The sequence below is a fragment of the Aphelocoma coerulescens genome, chromosome 2, assembly GCF_041296385.1.
Source record: "Aphelocoma coerulescens isolate FSJ_1873_10779 chromosome 2, UR_Acoe_1.0, whole genome shotgun sequence".
Taxonomy (NCBI): Eukaryota; Metazoa; Chordata; class Aves; order Passeriformes; family Corvidae; genus Aphelocoma; species Aphelocoma coerulescens.
The window spans coordinates 115,433,654-115,454,374 of record NC_091015.1 but is presented as its reverse complement, the minus strand read 5'-3'; the positions used below and the strand labels follow the sequence as shown (position 1 = coordinate 115,454,374).

Below are 20,721 nucleotides of genomic sequence, written 5' to 3'. Positions count from 1 at the left end.
CAGCAGAAATTAGTTTGTGGTATTAAAGACTAAAAAGTTAAATTACAGCTACACATGTCCTTTATGCAATGGTGTGTGTGAAAGATGTTTGATTTTAATGTTTTCTATAATGGAGAATTTAAATTGCAGTGTTTGTCAAATCTCTAATCTTTGTTTCAGAGTGGAATATTAATTATGCTTTTAACTATAAGAGGTAAATAAAATGAGCATCTACTGCCTGCCTAAGGGTAAATTGCAGATTACTGACAACGTGACATGGCGTACTAAATGTCAGTTTTGTCAAACAAATTTAGAGGAACAGTTAAACTATTAGCTTCCTGTTGTTACAGGGGGTTTTTTTTGCAATGAATGACTGTTCCTAGCAGCAGGGGCACTGTACCATATGGAACACTAACAGAGCTAAATCGAATAAGAGAGATGAATGAGGAGATAGTGCTACAGACGCACTCAATTAATTTATAACTGTCTATTAACTTCTGTTGGTGGTTTTGAATAAACAATAGATTAACCATTACACCCCTTCTCTTTCTTTATGAAACCAGTAGAAAGACAGTGTGGGGAGGGCACACAGTAAAGAAGAAACTGAGCAGTTTCTTTATTTTTACCTCCTGATTCTTAGTAACTCAACTTGTGTGGTATTGGCAGTACCTGCAAGTAACAAATGCATTAGATCCAAGAAGCAAATAAAAATATTTCAGATGTGGTTATGCATGCAAAATAGTTCTTCAAATTACCAATTCTTCAAATTACTCTGCCTGATTTTTTTTAGGAGCTGTTTTAGTAGCAGAGAAGCACTAGTATGGCATGTGAACCTAAGCCAGTCATTGCAATTTATTTGGCAGTTAAAGGAAAAGGGTTGTGATCAGTGCAGAAATAAAATATTGTGAATGTGTCTGCCAATCTGTGTGTGCCCCAAACTACTTCTAGGTCTGAACTATGTGAAGCAGGTAAGAGGTGATGCATTAATGTGCCCCTGACTAGGAAAATTTAAAACATTTGATTTTGTGTACCAGATTATGTCCTGCTAGAGTAATTAGAGTCAGATTATTTCCTTCTAGTTTAAATCCTAATTAAATAAACATAATATAATATATTACTATCCCTGGCTTCCATTTTAAGGTATTGGAAAGAGATAAGAACCTCCTTAGTAAAAAATACCTAAAGACCACTCAAGCTATTTCATGTCACACTTTCACATTGGGTGTTCAAAGAGCTAACTGATGAAGATCTTACCACTGCTGAACCTGAAATCCAAAATACCAGGCAGGAAAAGTGGGCAAGGTTAAGTTAAGAGAGGGGCATTAGAGGGGATAAAATAATAAATACAGCAAGACATTATTAGCTCCCACTCTGTCAGTGAGAGTGATCAATAACTGCCATAAGCCTTGTCATCATGTGATTGCTTAAAGCCAAAATACTTTTAGACATAAGCCTGAATCGAGTTTAAGTTGGAAAATTTTCTTAAAATTCTTACCTAAGTTGAAAATCCGTAAGTTTGTTTTGAATTATTGTCCCAGTGCAGTGCTGAGGGACACTGCCCATCTGTTGGATCATCTTAAACGAGGAATTCACAGATACTTGGAGACACTTAAAATTTCATCCTATTTTTAGCCTTCTTTTAGCAATTAGTGCTACTTAGTTCATTATACCAGTAGGAGAGGTCGCTGGGAGATGTTCGGGAGCAGGTGCTGTAGGCTCAGAGGAGATCTGGGAACACAGTACTTGGGGAACACAAGACACAAATTCATAGAAAGCTTGAATCCATTAGATATACTGCACATAAACAGAGTTGTTTGAAAGTGGAAAGCTTCCATTTCCTGGACCAACCCTCCATTTAGGTAATAACATTCGTCCTGGTGAAATCCTTTCGACTGTTGGCTGAATGCAATAGTCTTCTCCATCTTCTCTGGAAAGACTACCACTGCTATCAGCCTGCTGCTAACTTCCTTCCAAGATCCATATTACTGATGAGTGAAGTATTTTTTGTCTGTCCCATTACCATACATATGGGGTGATGTAAGTTTTAATTAGCAAAACTCCATGAAATATTTAAAACTCGTCAGGTGAAAGGAGTGATATTACTAAAGTGGAAAAATAGCATGAGAGTCTTACATTGTGCAGGAACACAAACTTCTTAGATCCTAGTGGAAAAAAATAAGTTAAAGAATTGTCAGAGACAATCTCAGGGTGGGACTGCAGAGGGGCGGTAAGTTGTCCTTGTCAGATTCAAGCCACAATATTAATGCATTCCTATCTGTAGGCTTTTTGACATGTAAAATATAATGTTCCAAGTTATGCAAACATTTCTGTCTGCTTCTGACAGAGTAAGCCTTTTTTTTTTTTTTCAGTTTTACCTACACAGGGCAATAATTCATACACTTTACCTAATTTCTGAAATGAGCTGTTGTGGTAGAGGAAATACTGCTTTGCTGCTATTTAAAATTCTACCCAAACTTACGTCCAAGTTCCAGTCCAGGTGTTCATGTATGTCCTTCAGCCTGCATTTCTAAGTTTGTGGGAAAACTCTTGTTACCATAACTTCTCATCTAAATTCAGCTAGAGTCTCCTCAACCTGTAATTCACCTATGCCAAAATACTACTGCAATGCCACTGCCCACTCTTACTTAGTTACTGTTATTTATAATGTTGCAGTTTTAAAGGAAGGCGCTGTTTAAATAGTGAACATGTGTCCCTAATGAATCGCACAGATGTCCACTCATCTGTTTTCAAGTTGCTTACTTCCTTGCTGTTGAAGAAACTGTCACAGTACTATTTTTTATCCAGTATTTGTAAGCTTAAAGATTACTAATGACTGTTAAAAATTGCCCCCTAATGGAGAGTAATGTCATTCCATGCAGTGACTTGCATGAAACCACATTACCCTCAGTCGGGGGGTAATTTTTAATTACTATAATGCTCTCACAAGTACCCATGGTGCAGCACTGAGGTCATCTTTTTTCCATTACTTAGTTTACTAAGTGACTGAGTTTAATGGATGTACAAGAGATCCTACTTTTGCATTTGGTCTCACACAAGAAAAAGTTAGCAAGTGGAAGCCTGTTAACCTCTTGGAAGAGCACTCATTCTCCAAGGACAGGAGTGGAATGCGCTGTTCTGAGTTCCTTCTCCACTTAACTGTCCACTGAAGTCAGCTTTAAGGAGTCTTGTAATTTCCTTTGAAAGACACTCCTTTTTAACAAGTTGTCTAGATAGACTAGGAAATGTCAATCTAGTCAAAATATTTGTATGACATCCAATCCTAAGGTACTTTTAATTTGAATCACACAGTATGTTACAGAGAAATTGCTGTGATCTAGTCTATGAATATGGTATACTTGCCATTGTGCATTCATATTTCTTTAGGTTTGGAAGATAGTCGTAACACTACAGATATTTTCAGGTACTTTTGTAATGTTGCACAGCCATATATTCTATTATGGCTTACTTATACCATTTTATTACAAAATATACCAACATTTGTGCCAAAACACGAAAAGAACCTGTTCCACAGTAAATGCTATACTATTTTAGAAGCATTCCTGTTCACTGCTTTTTTTTTTCTTTAATGTAAAAAAAGATTTGGCAGATTCTCTAGGAGGGTAATATATCCACATATTCCCAAATGTTACTGACTGGTAGTATTGCCTTGCAATTTAATCTCCTGCTAACTTCTCTCTCTCTCTCTCTCTCTCTCACTCTCTCTCTCACTCTCTCTCTCTTTCTCTCTCTCTTTCTCTCTCTCTCTCTCCCTCTCCCTCTCTCTCTCTCTAATTTCTGCTAATGGGGCTCCTACCCAGACCTATCTTTTGACCTAACCTACAGTTTATTACAGGCCCTAAATTACTCCATTTCAAGTACCCTCTCCAAAACCACGAAGGGCTTTAACAGAGAATTCTGTGCTATATTATTCAATAAAATCACAGAAAGCATATTATTAACCATTACATTCTTCAGGGGTGCAGAATCATTTTGATGGAACTCTTTTAAGTTTTGTTAAGGAGGTATGCTTTCTTAACAAATTATGGTGTGGTTTTTTTGTTGGGGTTTTTAATAAAGAGCAAGCAGTTTGCTTTGCAGCTGTCACAGTTTGTATCCTTTCTCTGTAGATGATGAGTTGGAGAGTTAGTTTTAGCACTAACACATTATAGCTTAGAAACTTCAGCACTGTTACTGCAAAGGAATAGTTTATTATTTTCAACACAAAAGCCTGTTAGTTCTGTTTCTGGCCTCATGGCCACTTCCCTTCAGACAGGTCTGTGCATCTGTAAATCTCAGTGTACTTACTGTATTACATCACTACTATAAACGGTAATACTTCAATACATTTGAAGTACTGGACTGTGTGTTGTAAAAGCAGCAGCTATCATTAGTATTAAAATTGCAAATTCTAACTGACTGATGTTTTTAATGATATAGTAGTATTTTAGTTGTTTGAGGTTGTTGCCTTTCAAAGAACAGCACAATGCCTAGCGGCTCATATTTTTACATATTGAATTTTGTGATGGATGGGGATCAGGGGAAGGGCTATGACTATTTATTGCTTTGACTCTGTTTGGTCAAAGGAACTTTACCATGCAAGCTCTGTTTAGAAGTTACAGATTTTTCCAAGGATAAAAGATGTTGTTCTGTCTTTAAAAGTGTATGTTCACAGAATTTAGAATTAGATTTGAGTACAAGGCATTCATTTTTTCTTTGTGTTTCTGTGACAGAGGTATAAAGGTAGTGCGGTTCCATGCAAAATTTGATTCTCAGTCTTTGGGTTATCATTCTGCTTGTGGGTGGCAAAGCTCTGAGTGAAAATCCTGTATTATAGGCAATCATTAATTAAAATTCTTTTCAAATGTTAAAGTTATTGTGGCTGTAAAACTGATTGTATTTTCCAGATGAAATTGTATTAGAAAGATTTAGAGAAGCTTTCCTTGACACCTTTCTTACATCTTTTAATTAAGAAAGCCTTTGGTGTTAATAGGTTCAAGTTTGCCAGAATTAGAAATGAAGGTATCTAAATATTTGAAATGTTCTTACGTAAAGCCACTGTGGTATGCAGCTGTATCAGCTGCCCTTTCCACCATGCTATAAAGAGCCCGTAAAGTGGATTAATCAGCCTTCCTTGCCATACAGGCCTCACATTAAAATCTTCCTTATGAGCCATTGAAAGCACAAAGGGGCCCAACATACATACCTGCTAAAAGAGAAGTAGGGATTGGACAGCTTCATTAGCTTTTTATACAGGGGACAGATGACAGCTTCTCCCAGAAGTCGCATTCTGCTGTGTGGGATAAAATTGGATTGAGCGTGCAGCTGCATCTCAGGCTGACCAAACAGTATCAGCCACACAAGGTCTCAGCTGGAGCACTTCCTCCTCTGGTCATGTCGTTGGATTAGCAGCAGTCCATCTGCCACCACGCTTCCACTGCCAATTAAATGATATACCCATGGCTTGGGAGAGCACTTGAATGGTTTACAAGCTACTTGCTGCTAAAGATCCACTGCTCAGTGCATTTGCCTGCAGTGAGCACAAAGCACTGGTGCATTAGTGCACTTCCAAAAATGCTCCAGGTGTATCCTCATGCATCCCGCTAATTATTCTACCTGCCCTAAGAGGATGGCCCAATTTCAGCAGCCCCTTAGGAAAAATTATTTTCTTTCTTACATGAATTATAGTGACTTTTGTTGAGACAGATTACTTCTTGTGGAAGCAAAGGAAGATAGACTCCTAAAAGACTGATTAAAACTCTGCAGTTGGATATTTTGAACTGCTGAGGTATATTGAATATTACAGAAGTCTTGAAGGAGGGAATTGCTTGAAAAAGTGAAAGGCACATGATAGAGTGTAGGTGGTGCAGAAAAAATTATGTGCAAGTTTGTGAATGCTCAGTACCAGCACCAGCAAATACATTTTACAGGCTGCTGCCTGTATTAGGATACAAAGAGGCAAAAATTATCTATTCAAGTTAGGACTATGGATCAAAAGCCAGAGTGAACAAGGAACTCTGTCTTTCACAGAGGGCAATATATTCAAGAACTGAAGAAGTACCTCCCACTGCAGCAGGAGTTATACAGGAGCTAGGTCAGGATGCTTATCTGTTTACCAGAACATCTGTACTAACACAATAGAATTTTTCATCAGCAAAAAGCCTTTTGCTCTTTTGTATTCCACTTTTGGGGATCAGCAAGGCAGTGAATGAGTCATATTAGGTTATGCCTGTCAAAACCTCTCCTTTTGGTTCTGCACTACACCACTACATATCTTTAATTATATGTTTGCATATCGACGTGCATGTATATAATAGATACAATATATACAATGCATTTACATATACTTAAATAGAAAATATGCTAAAGATAAGGGATATTTCAGAGAACTTTAAATGATTTATTTTGACTGCATTTTATGTCCTTATGCTGATAAAGCCAAATCATAGAATGGTTTGAGTTGGAAGGGACCTTAAAGATCTATAGTTCAAAACTCCCTGCCATGGGCGGGGACACCTTGCACTAGATCAGGTTGCTCAAAGCCCCATCCAGCCTGGCCTCACAGGACCATTCCTGTCACAACCTTGCTTCTTTTGATATACCCAGCAGGCAATCCATTTGCCCTCAAATGCCTTAGTTTCTGTCCAGGGAGAGAGGGGTCTGTGTAGAGACCTAAATACCTTAAGGGAAAAATATCTCCTGTATTTAAAACTGTCACAGTTTCTATTGCTTTCTATTAACTTGAGCCTATGCAAGCATAGAGCTAACTTGTTAGATGCTGTAGAGATCCAGGATTCTGCCTCCTCTGCTGGGACTTGCAAGACAGATTTTCTAACCCCATAGTGCAAGTAACAAGGTATTTCACATAGAAGGCACCTGTTCCATACCCAGATCAGCCTCAGGTAGTGATGCACTGTGAGGCTAGGGATTTTCTCTTTGCGGAAGGAAATGCTTATGTGGCAGATTGACTTTTAAGGAAAGGTGTTTTCCTGGCCATGGTTACGGATTTTGAGAATATCATAGCAAACCTCAAAGACAGAGGCTAATGTATCCTAACAGACACATCTGCCATACATCTCTGTAATTCCTCATGCCTAGAACACCTCAGAAAATATGGTGAAAATCTGGTGTGGGCAAAACCATCCCAAAACAAATTTGCATTAGTTTAACACTGCCTCTTGTTTTGGTTTGTGAAAGCATAGGGTTTCTGGATACCTACAGTGCACACTATGCCTGGGAGTTTGAGGCTCTATTTAAACCTGACAGCTATGGGATAAGAAGGTGTTTTCTTTCATCATTAGCCAGCCTTTTCTAAAATGGTAATTAGTTTCAGGAAGAGAATTTCAAAATCTGTTGTGGATGTGTTCCTGTGAAAAGCTTTCATGTTCACGTTGTCTGGCACTACACATCACACAACTACCTCATCCTGAGCAGGTCCCGCTGTTGTCTGTTTAGTTTTTTTATTCAGATCACAGGATAGTATGATGGGGGCAAAGAGGAAAAAGAAAAGCTGTTGAGACAAAGGGGAGGGATTGCAATGTCAAAGTCAAAATACATACTTTAAAATATGTTATAAATAGGGACTTCTACCTCGTGAGGGATCTTTAATCCCAATCTACACACTACAATGGAGAAAATATGTCTCTCTGAGATCAATATGATACACACATCCTTCATTCATCTAAATAGTTCCCTTTAAAATTTTAGCTTTTAAAACAAGATCAGGTATGTATATTAATTTGCATACAGAACCTAGGTACTCCTATTTAAATATAGATCTGGGGTTGTTTAGCCTGGAGAAAAGGAGGCTCAGGGGAGACCTTGTCACTCACTACAACTCCCTGAAAGGAGGCTGCAGTGGGGTGGGGGTCAGCCTCTTCAGGCAACCAGTGAACAGGACACGAGGACACAGCCTCAAGCTGTGCCAAGGGAGGAACAATTTCTTCTGTGAAAGGGTAGTGTAGCATTGGGATGGGCTGCCCAGGGAAGGGGTGGAGTCACCGCCCCGGAAGTGTTCAAAAAACGAGTGGATGTGGCACTTAGTGCTGTGTTTTAACTGACAGGGTGGTGGTCAGTCAAAGCATGGTCCTGATGGTTTTGGATGTCTTTTCCAACCTTAATGATTCTGTGATTCTAAGTAAAATGGCATATATGCTAACAAAAGAGAAAGTGCAGGTTCTGTCTAAATTTTCATGTACTGTTCTTCAAACAGAGTTAGCTAAGAGAATGAAATTTCTTTTTGTGGGGGAAAAAGTATTCTCAGGAAAAAGGAAAGGTCAGGTGTGTAATTTTCCTGTGACCATACATTTCAGAAAAGGATTTCTTCAAAGACTTCGAATATGTCATTTCACTAAACTTGAAATAATGTCATAAAAGCGTGTAAAGTAGTATAATGTCATTTTACATTTATGTACAATTAATGTAGCAGAAATAAATACAAATAAAACATAATGGAAAATGTAGCATTTTATTTTCATTAAAATAAGACATTATTAATAGCATTTTAAAAAATTAAAACATCATTTGTCTTTTTTCATGGAAAAATTCTTACATTCTCATTATGCAGTTCAGTGTGAATATAACTAGCTCTCTAAGGGAAAAGCTTTATTGATAAAAATATTTACACAAGCTTCAGTCCTTAAGTTAGAAAGGTGGTTTAGTACGAGCGGCAGAAAATAATTAATAAAAAAGGAAATTATTAACTGAAAAGAATCTATATCTATCACCATATTTAATTATTTGAGTGTTGTAATTTTGCTAGTATTATTCTATATTATTTCTGACTACATCTTACATGTAGGACTATTCAAAGAAAGGGCACAATTGAGGATTGTGTTCAAATCTGTAATGCTTTAAATCACCATGGCTTCCTTTTTATGAAAAAAGCCCTAATACCAGCACACTTAATTCTAGAATAATTTGGATCAGAAGGGAAATTCAGAGATCATCTTCTCTAACCTCCTGCTCAAAGCAGACTTTGACTAAATTGAGTTGCTTGAGACGTTGTCCAGCAGGGTTTTGAGTATTTCCAAAGACTGAGATCCCACCTCTCTGAGCCCCTGCTCCACTGTTTGACCACTCCAATAGTGACAAAAAATTTACTAATTCTAGTAAATAGGAATTTCCTGAATTGCAACTTGTGTCTAGTGTGTCTTGTCCTTTCATCTTGTTCCTAGAGTCTAGTTCTGTCTCCTCTATATGCTCCCATTAGGTTAAAACAACACTAAAATCCTCTGTGAGCTTTCTCTTCTCCAGGCTGAACAAGCACAGCTCTCTCAGTCCCTCCTTGTCCAGGATTTGTCTATTGAGAGAAATCCAGGCTCAATTCCCTGCTCAGTCACATAATGTTTGAAAGTCCATTTCCTTTTCTGTCAGAAAGGCTTCTAAGTATTGCAGCTGGGCTACTGGGTTCTTCCCTCTGCTCATAAAGGATTTGCCATGCATTGGTTTCCTTCATATTCTAAGAGGCACGCTGATCCTCATCCTGCAAATAGTTCTGCATGGCTGCTCTAATCATGTAAGTAAAGAAGTCTTTAGTGAAATGAACAGATTCATAAGCATTTGCTTTGTAATTAATTTGTGGGGAAAAAAAGAGTTTTAATATTCTGTGTGGTTTTCATATACACCCCTATAATTCAGGAGGACCTAGTCAGTTAAACATTGTATTCTCTATTTTCTTTGTTAATTTGAGGATCATTAGCAAAACATAAACTAAAATCCATACTGCGAAATTGTTAAATCTTGAAACAAATTGAGAGGATTTGTGGCTTTTCATTTTTCCTTCCTTAGTTCAGCTGAGTAGAATGGGACATTTTATTGCCCAATTTGTTACTTATAGTATTCAAGATCATGGTCAAGATTAGATAACAGTAAACTATGGAAAATACTGCTGCTCACATCTCATTACTGTTCTATTCTATTGGGGAGGCAGAAGGTTGTTGGAGTTCTTTTTAAAGTGTGCAGGTGAATTTTTCTGAAGACCAAGACCAGTGTCTGACTTGAGCCAAAAATAGTGCAGCCAGCAGCTTTGCAGACACAGAGTTCTGCCAAAGCTTCTCAAATTCCTTTTTACTGCCATAGCCTAGAGCCTTCCCTGAAGAACCTGTCAATCACACTAAAATACATCGAGGTCCTCTTGGGTGGACGTGGAAGAACTAAACTGTAACCACAAAATTAACTTTCTCTGAGAGCTAAGAAAAGAGTCAGCCCATTTCAAATAAATGTTACATTAATCTGATGCACCACATAGCTTCATTTTTTGCAGCTGGTCAGTCACCAGTGATGCCTCTGCATCAGCCATTGCATCAGCAAATTCTGTTAGTGCAATGCCTCCTTTGACCTGAGGTGTTCTTGGGTTTGATGCTATAACCCTCACTTGCAGAAACTCAGATAACCCGGTGTTCATACAAATCAGAAACTGAGAAAGAAGTAAGCAGAGTTTTTAATGATGTCGCTGTAAGCAAATCTCAAACCATGTGCTGTATACTTGAATTCAAGAAGGAACACTTAGCAGTGAAAGTAGATGAGCTGTGTATCTCTGACTGCAGCTGTACCTTACTGTTCCATCATCTTTTCCTTCTTATTTCCCATTCACCTCCATATTTTCTTTCCCTTTCCTCAGCCACTCAGGTCATGCCATACTTTCCCTGTAAGCTAACAGTGGTACGGGGATCTTTCCAAATACCTTTCCTTTTTTTGCTTTGATCTCTTGTGATGCTAATGCACCAGTATACTAATAACAAAAAAGTGCAGAAAGACCACTAAAGTTCTTACATGCAATGAGTAAAAAGCCAAGTTAAGAACAACAGAAATCAAAACTGGGTTTGTTTGTGCTAATAAAAATCAAAACCATTTTTATTAACCTCCACCTTCATGTAAAAAATTTGTACTCCTTTCACTCAGTTCTTGTAACTCTGTAAGTTAAAGGAATCCTTCCCCTACTCCTTTACTTGTATTCTTTTCTACTTCTCTCTTTACAGCCAGTCCTGCTGTTACTGGAATGTCTTCTTGATGTGAAAGTGCATCCAGAGTCTCTGGCAAAAAAATGAAAGTCACAGTGAATGAAGGGGGGGGAACTAAATCCTGTGGTGTCAAAAACACTGTTTCCAAAATTTGAGCATCATCACAGCATTTTTTAAAATTTCATTCTTTTTTCTTTATCAGCGAATGCAAGAGCATGATAAAAATGAAATGAATAATGTTAGCATTTGCTTGAAGCAGGAAGCTGATCATTAGAACAAAAAGAAGGTGCCTAAAAGAAATTATAATAAACCACCTCTTTATACATCAGGTGAAAAGGCTTATGTACTCTTGGCTATATTAAAATATTCGTAATCTCCAAATCAGTAGTACATACTGTTGTACCTTTAATTTGTTCTGATGTCAATGCAAAATATATGTTGAACTTCTTAGGACAAAGAATAATTTTATAATCTAATACAGGTTTGCATGCTAAGAGATCATAAGCAAGGAACAGCACAATTCAGTGTTATCCTGCCACCGCTTGCTTTTTTATAGTTCTCCTGACAATTACTTTCCCTGTGATTGTTCTCTAGAAATGCTGGTACTTGAATTGGGGGCAGCTTGTAAAGTATTTTATTAAGTGTTCACTAGTTCTTGCTGCAAAATGAAGCGCCTTTAAAAATATTTCTCCTAACCTCATTTCCTGTCTGATAGAATATTGACAGAACACAGTTTAATGTCACTGTGAAATTGCAGTCTTGAGCATATTGCATTTCAAGATAAGACATATAAATGTTAAATTGAATGACAGAAGTTCAGGTGAGCAGAACTTTACTATCACTAATGCCATACTGTTTATATTTCATTTCCTTATTTGATTTCAATTGCTTCATATTTGTGGCTCAGTCCATGTAGGGGAAATAGAAAGGGGTTCAGGGTAAAATGTTGCTGTTTTGATAAGAAATGTAAAGTAGACTAAAATACTAATTACTTGTAGTTATAGTTATTTAATAACACCTGAAGAAATTTACCATTTTGATTCTGAAAACTTGTTTTCTATAAGGACTTTTTAAAAATAAAAAGCAACATAAAGAGTATAAATGAGGCGTTGGGAGATTCAAGGTATTCCCAAATAAAAAATAAATTCTAAAAATAGAAAGTAGCATTTTGAATTTTCTAATGCAGATTAGAATACCCAATGTTACCAAATGTGTACTAGCTCACACACATGTAATTCTCACAATGATATGTGATGTGTGGGTTTGTCTCTGCCTTAGAGGACCCATTGTTGAAGACAGGAAAGCAATCACAGTTACTGAGAAGGACTGTTTTGTTGTTCAGGAAAAAGTAATTGCAACATAAGTTGGAAGAATGTATAAAAGCTCAACAAACAAGGAACAAGTCTGTTATCTTTGCAGGCTTTTTTACCCCCTTCCTGTGGAGAGCTTTTATCACATTATGTCTTCATACTGAATGTCGCTGAATCAGTTATGTGTATTAAATTAATTCAGGTTGAAGCATATTCCCCAAAATTAGCTATGAGTTTTCTTTTAACATATCCTAGGCAGCCAAAATAGATGGGCAAAGTAATAGTAATAATAGTAATAGTAATAATAATAATAATAATGTTGATTATTACTGCTGGTATTGCAAGTAGCCTACAAATCAAACAAAGTGAGTAATTCTGAGTGTTAGAAAAGCAAATAATGTATTCGAATCCTCTTTCCTGCATTATCTGTTGAAGGGATTGTTAATACAATAAAAAATGTATCAAATTTTGGAATACAAGTCCACATCATGTCTGTGATAGTGGCCAGTAACCTTTAGATGAATACAGGAACGGAGTGAAGGGAAGGTAATGCATTCACTGTGCTCTGCTCAGCCTTTAATCAGTTTTTCTTTTACCAATACTAACTTTTGGTATCTCTAGAGTCCTAGTGGTGATGTTTTGCAAAATTTTCATAGAATCATAGAATGTCCTGAATTGGAAGGGACCCACAAGGATCACTGAGTCCAAGGATCACAGGACGCCCCAAGATTCACACCACGTGCCTGAGAATGTTATCCAAATGCTTCTTGAACTCTTGTCAGGCTGGTGCTGTGACCACTTCCCTGGGGAGCCTGTTCCAGTGCCCAACCACCCTCTGGGTGAAGAATCTTTTCCTAATATCCAACCTAAACCTCACCTGACACAACTTCAGGCCATTCCCTCAGGTCCTGTCACTGGTCAGCACAGAGCAGAGATCAGAGCCTGCCCCTCTTCTTCCCCTCATGAGGAAACTGTAACTGCAGTGAGGTGTCCCCTCAGTCACCTCCAGGCTGAACAGACCAAGTGACCTCAGACACTCCTGATATGGCTTCACCTGAAGGCCCTTCACCATTTTTGTTGTCCTCCTTTGGACACTCTCTAATTGCTTAATGTCTTTTTTATACGGTGGTGCCCAAAAATGCACAGAAGACTCAAGGCAAGGCAGAGCAGAGCATAGCATTTTCTGGGTTTTGTGAAAATATTTATTTTATATTAAAAAAAAATCTATATACTCCCTGCTCCTGGTTCTTTCATTGTTGAGAAATAATAATTGTTTATTAATTTCTTAGTTTTCTCCATGTTTTCTGATATACTTTTATAATATTCTCAGTTCAACTGCCTCCTTTTTAAACTAGGGACTCCTTATCTATGTAAGGATTACTGCTTTTCTGGTAGGATCTGCTCCTTTGATCTTCCTATCACCTCTCTGTATATATTCTCTACTTTGTGAAAATCTTTTTTGGATAGGCATGTGTCAGAACTGCATGCAGTGTTCAAAATGTGGATGCTCCATAAATCTATACAATTGCTTAATCACATTTTCCATTTTGTTCTCTATCCCTTACACAGTCACTTCTGACTTCTTTTTGCCTTTTTGACTATACATAGCACTGAACTTTTTGTCTTCAGAGAACCAGTGACTATCAGATTTCTTTCTTCAGTAGTTTATGAAGTCATTTAGATGCAACACTGTGTGTGCATAATGAGGATTATTTTTCCCATATGCATGACTTTATGTCTTTCACCACTGAGTTTTGTCTTAAGTGAATATCCAGTCACTCTACCTCATGAGATAAAATACTAACTAATTTCTAACTCTATTTCTAATTTTTACTACAATTTAAAAATTATGTTTTGTTCAAAAAGATAATGGATATTTTCTAGATCAGTGTGTATATGGGAAATAGTGCAAATCCCAACATGCACTTATGTAGGATAGACACTAGTAATGTATATCTGTTGTGAAAAAATGACCATTTAACCCTACCCTTGGTATCACATCTTTCCAACCAGCTGCTAAAGGATTTTACTAAAAGATCGTTCTTATTGTAGTTCAGATTCTTTTAGAGGTTTGGTGAGCAAACTGTTAAAAGCTTTTGCAACTAAAAATGCACTGTGCCACTGGGTTGTATGAAAGCCCCCAATCCTTTCTTCATCTGAATCATTTCTGTGATTTGTCCACAAGCAGAGAAGTAAAATTTGAAACAGTAACTATGTGAGAAGCAGCTATTTTATCTTGAGTTTCAGTAAGTGCAATAGATCACTGCATTAATGGAAAGAAAAAAATCAGCCCAATTCCTTTAGCAGGACAATTATAAATTTCATCTCACTTTGTTTATTAATATCTTGGTGGTGGTAGTGTGTTGCTAGACCTGTGGGAAGTAGCAGCATCTTGTTTCTCCTTTCTTTTCTTGGTAAGAAAGGAGGGATACTGATACAAAAAGGAGAGTACCACTCTGCTTGGAATGGGGAAGCAGGAAGTGAGTGTTTTTGTTAGATTCAAATTAATCTGCTTTTCTCACTGTTCCTAAATTAAAATGGAAAGCACATTTTTGGCAGGGCCTGAGTTCATTCCAACCCCAGTCTCCATTATCTTAAAAATTTTTATTTTTACTGTTGTTACATTCCTCTAATTAGTGTCCCATTGTGCCTCATTCTTTGTGCCCAGAGCTTTTTAAACACAAAAAGGCAAGCTAGGTCCAAAAGAGTTTTGTTATTTAAGTCAAGACAGGACAGACAAAATGGATACAGGAAAATACATGGAAAATAAACCAGACAGTGGCTAACAATGTAGTAGCAACTTAGCAGTTATTGCAGTTGGTTTCTTGAAGGGTTTGAGGGAGAAGTCACAGAGAAGGAGGGTTTTTGAGAAAGGTATTGAGTTAGGCTTGCACAAGTTTTATAGAGTGAGCCTTTCAACAAGAAGGGACTGTACAGGAGAAGATGCATCATTTGAGAGTTTCATCATGGTAGATAAAATGGGGACAGATTGTGATGAACTGTTCAGCTTATTACTTTCCTGGACTGTTTTTATTAATATTTGTAACAGAACAGAGTAAACAATACACAAAATCCCACACAGTTTTGCAGGGGAAGTCTGTATGATTGTCTGCCCTGCATTTTACTATATTTTAACTATTACACCAGTTCACTTCATGCTATTTCTTGTGCCTTAAAATTCCAACAGTTCCTAGTTAGTCTTGAGATTTTTCTGTATATCAGGCTCCTCTTTCTTGAGACTGATACAGTACATTCTCTTTCCTCATATAGTCATGGTGACACTATTTCTGTGATAAGCTGATCTTTTTGCTTTCCCTACAAAAATAATTTTATCCTAGGTAATCATCATGGGAGCTTCCATCTGTTTTATGTTCTTCCTTTGGTTGTAGATCTCTTTTCCTTTAAGAAGGATGAAACATCAGACAGTAGCTATGAAGTGTCTTTTCCGCGAGTGAAGATGATCAAATATTTAAACCTTTTTTATGCCCCCAAAATTTACTTCAAACCTAAGAGTATGAGTGGTGGTGGTGATGTGAGGTACCATGGTTTTACAAGTTTCTTAAATCTTGTATAGCTAGAGCCTCTTGGGGATTGTGAGACCCAAGGAATGGATGAGAAGCAGAGACTGCAGCACTGCAACACTTTCAGCAGTATCTGAATAAACTGAAAATGCTAAAAATGTTATATTCAGCTAAAGTTTACTTGACTGAGTCCAGTGGGTGTTTTTGTTCACAGTACAGAAGTCTGGCTGGTATCGCTCTCTTCCTGTAACAGTTGTTTCAGATTTGAACTTTTCCCACAAGACCTATTTCCAGTATTAGATTCAGATTGAGAAGTACTGTACAGTTGTTACTGTCTTAAAAAATAAATCTGCTGTAGCTTAATTATGTGACCAAAAGATTGGAAGGGGAGCCATGCATGGCTGCCATTTAAATATGCTGCCATCTAAGGGTGAAACAGGAAAAAAAAATACCCATTTCATGTTACCACTTTGATAAGCCTGTCCTTACAAAGGACTTCCATGAAGTTATTCATGTATTGGGTGATAGGTCTCAGATTCAACTTTGAATAATATATTACTTATTCATTACAATTAGATATGGAGGGGAGGAGGGGGAAGATGGAAGGATGCAAAGATCTAAGAGTTTTGTTTTACTTATGGTACTTGAATGAAATTTAACTGTCTCTGATATGAAAGAGTTCAGACCATTATCTAATGCTACTTCTGCATTTATGCACCGTGGAGTAATAAAGAACCAGTTTTATTATCAAGTCTACAGAGTGAGCAAAGGCTCAAGCGAACACAGGTTACTCCTGCACTGGGATGGGCAAAGGCATAACTGCTCATGCTGCAAGTGCTGCGCCAGGTGCTTAAGGCAGTGTACTTCATTCACTGTCAGTCATGAGGAATGGGGTGTCAATCTTATCAGTTTATTGAGGGCCAGACATGACCCTTAATACTTTTCTGTGCAGCGACCCAATACCATGCCTGCACTTATTATTCCTACTTCTATTATCAGCAAGACTTTAATTTCAAAGGCATTTTGAGCTTTAGTCATGGATTAAGATACGGCTGAGCTTGGTACTACATTGGTACAGAACACAACAACAGCTCCTGCCCAAATGGCTTCTTATCTAGGTGGAAGATAAGGGATAACAGGTGGATAGATGGGGAACATGAGGAGACTGAGACAGTACTGATCAGCACAGAGAGCAGTAATATTAGTACTTTGTAAAGTTTGTCTGCTGGCAGTGATTTGAAGCAGAAGAGCGAGATATCAGTCAGGAGGGTTACAGAAAGCCCCTCCTGTGCAGCATGAGAGGAGACAGATTTTTGAATATCTAGGGGAGGCTAGTGTGAAATTTTTGTCTGTGGTGGGAACCATCTTTTCATACTGAATAAGAGTTAACAAAGAGAAAGGCTTTGAAAGTTAGCACAAGTTGGTTATGCTTGATACAGTTAGCCTCCAGAAGTGGAAGGAACCTAGATGAGATAATAAGCTCCAGTAACTTCTAGTGTAAGATATGTAAAAGATGCTTCTGGCAGATGAATATGACCTGGCTTATTACGTTTTCCACAGAGCAAAAGTCACTGAATTAACAGACAGGACAAGTAAAGTCTGTGGAGCAGTTATTTTTTTTAAACCCATACCTTGACGATATTCTACAGAAGGAATCTGGAAAATTTAAATTAAGACTGTAGGCAAGAACTTGAAGAAAGGCTTGGTCTAAGATGGAGTCACAGAGGTTGAAGGAAAAATCAAGAGTTTTGGATATGCTGTTTTGGGATGTAGCTAAGCATAACTCAGGAGAAGACAGACTTTAGACTGAAACAGACAGACAGATCTGGAAAAAAAACAAAGAGGTATATGCATCCAAAGCAATTCAATAGTTTAATGAACCACTATTGTAGTATCGGGTTTAAGATCTTGTCTCTGACAGACCACTCCTGCTGAGAAGCAACTAACTCATGTGACTAATTCTCCTGAAATCAGGAGTGACAGAAAATAGTCTTTAGGAATGCAAGTCAATTTAAAATGTCTCTTGAGTGTGCAGTGTGTATTCAGAGCTCCAACATACACTATATAGTATTATATAATCCAGATTGCTGGGTTACACAGGGTCTCAGTGAAACCTCTCCAGACTGTTCTATGTATATGAAGTGAACATTGGTATTGATTTGTCATTTCCAGTGGAATCTCCCTTATCATTTTTATTTATATGGTTAATCAGCTGTAGCCTCTGATACTGTAGCTCACATCATTTTCATATCCAAGTAGTCCCCTTTAATTCAGTGGTGGTCCCCAAAGATTAAGGTGCTGTTGACCACATGTCAGTGCACTGGCAACTATTCTTTGATTATCAGACTGAAAGGAATGAGAGTAAAATAAAATTCCAGAAATGCTGAAACAAATGTAGATGTTACTTCATAATATGGTTACAAACTACAGCACACTAATGTAAATAACATGAAGACTATATCTGCTTACTGAGAATTGTTTTTCTCCTTTTTTTTCCTCATCATTCATTTCTTAAGAAAATTGGCTAAAAAGCGGAAAGAGACACTGAGTAGTACTCGGCAGGAAATGACAGTGATGGTGAATTCAATGGATAAAAGCTACACTGAGCAAGGCACCAACTGTGATGAAGCTTTCTCTTTCATGGACACGCACAATCTAAATGGGAGATGTAAGTTTTTTCTTTTCTTTTCTTTTCCTTTTTTTTTTTTTTTTTTTTTGAAGGTGAAAGAAAGGTGCAAATGGTTTTAAAAATATTCCTCATTACTCAGTCATGGAAAATCCATGGGACTGAGAGTTTCCCACTGTGCAGCACATTACAGTGTCTATTCAAATGAGCAAGACAGTCAGACATCAAGAATAGACTTCTTTAAAAATAATAAGGATAATTGAGCTTTTTTCTGTCCATCCTTTTCTTCTGCAGAAGAGCAGTGACATTACTGAAGCAGTAGTTTTACCTTTTTCCAATCTCCATTATGTTGAAAATTTTATATCCCTCATGCTGTCCCAAGTCCTTCAAATGCTTCCCCTGCTCACTTCTTTTTTGGTAGGATAAATTTATTTTTGAATGTAATAACTTAATAATGATAATCTGATTGTCTTATTATTTCCAATTCTAGATGATGCTCTTTCTGTTGCTTGTGCAGAGGAAGAACTCAGTGGACTTATCTGTTCTGTAATTTCATAACAGATTCTCTTATATCCTGGGTGTTCTTGGATCTACCCTGAAAATAAATAAGATTTGGGATATAAAATTTCCTGTATTAGAATTTTAGTCAAGGTCTCACTTCTGTCAGAGGGTTAGCCCTAAGCAAAGACCATGAAAAAACAGTATTTTTTTTAATTGTTTAAAAGAATGACTAGGTTCAAAAAGTTTTTTTGATTTTGTGGTTCTTAAGGAACCTCAGGGTTTTTTGTATGCCAGTGGCTTTTTAACATCTTCAGAATTTGTCAAAGATTAAATTTTGTTTCAAGTACTAACAGTATGCAAGGCCCAACTCCCACTCTTTAATAATATGCTTAAGAATTTATCTTTGATGAGCTCAATTGTACAAACACTCTGTGAGGTTTAAACAGTGAGACTTTTCTCAGCAGCATTAGGCTCAGAATTTGCAATGTTAATTTGCATTTGAGTTAGTTTTGAAATTGATTTGAAATAAATCTTTCAAATCAGACTTGCTTTTCTGGTGAGAACATACCCTTGCAGTTAATGAGATTGCTTATTTCTGTGAAGAGATCAAGAGGTTTTACTTCATCTTGCATCATCATGAGACAGTTTTCCAGTGGTGCTACTGAATGGCCATAACTACAAATGAAGCTGTAATGAGTGTCTGGGACTAAATCCTCTTTACGTAAACCACCTCAAACCTATTTGAAATTATTGCCGTAACAAGTTTTTTATACCACTTCAGGGCTAGAACCTCTAATTAGACTTGCCAAAAGAACCATGGTCACCAGAAGGTGCACACTGACAGTCTTCAGGAATAATCTTTGTGTAAGGCCTAGTAGTCAAGAGACGTAGAACATTCCTACTTCCTATGAAAGTTCATTATCCTGTCTTCATTCTCTACCTACCAAGTTTTATTACCTGCAGCAGCTGTGACCTCAACTAATCTCTGCATCCATAGCCAAAAGAAGTATCACTCTGTTCTGGCCATCAAGGAAATGTAATCTCCTCATTCCAGAGACATAATCAAAGGAACATGGTCTCAGATATATTAATTTCTATGGTAAATGATAACTGTCAGCATTATTTAAGCCAGTTTTGAGATATCCACATCTTAACAAGGGCTAGCAACTGTTTGCGCTAGAAGATCAACTGAAAAAAAGATGGCTGAAAGCCAGCAGGAGTAATCTCACTCCTCATCCAGCAGATCCTGTCTTCCTCAACTCTTTTGCTTCAGACATTCCTGTTAGTCTGTTTACAGGTATCCAGAATGTGCTTGCATTCCCTGATCAGACTGAGTTTGAGCTGTGTAGACAAGCAACTGAGGCTGGATTTGCAAGGAGCTTTGCTTAAAAGCCTCTAATGACCTTTTGGCTGAACATCCTATAAAATGCTGTGATTAACTCTCACCTATTAGACGTATCTGTGTTTACAACAGTAATTTGTATGATATTTGTATACGGGGACAAACTGAACTTAATTTGTTCCATTGGGCTTTCCCGTTGGTTTTACAAATGGTTCAGTGATTAAATACCAATGTGAGTATTGGTCTGTGTATCACTCCCTGAAAACCACTGTTAAACAAAGAGTAATATTCAGGGTCTGTTGGTATCTCCGTGCACATTATCCACCTGTCTAAACAAATCACATAAAAAAGGGAGAGGAAAAAATAAACTACAGTAGAATATTTGCATACAGTATTTATAGTATTATAAGGAAAACTTATTAGTGATCAAAGCTCCTGTCAAAAATACCTCTTGTCGTTGTGATGTCTTGTTACAAGCATCAGT

The 20,721-nt window shown here is 37.3% G+C and overlaps 1 protein-coding gene across 14 annotated transcripts in view; it reads left to right on the top strand.

Moving 5' to 3' along the window:
- PTPRM (protein tyrosine phosphatase receptor type M) overlaps nucleotides 1-20,721 on the top strand; it is a 463,481-nt gene that overhangs the window by 351,187 nt on the left and 91,573 nt on the right. For all 14 annotated transcript variants that reach the window (XM_069004459.1, XM_069004462.1, XM_069004458.1 and 11 more), the window contains one exon: nucleotides 18,285-18,436. In XM_069004459.1, the coding sequence (XP_068860560.1) occupies nucleotides 18,285-18,436 (152 nt within the window). The remainder of the gene's footprint in view (nucleotides 1-18,284; nucleotides 18,437-20,721) is intronic.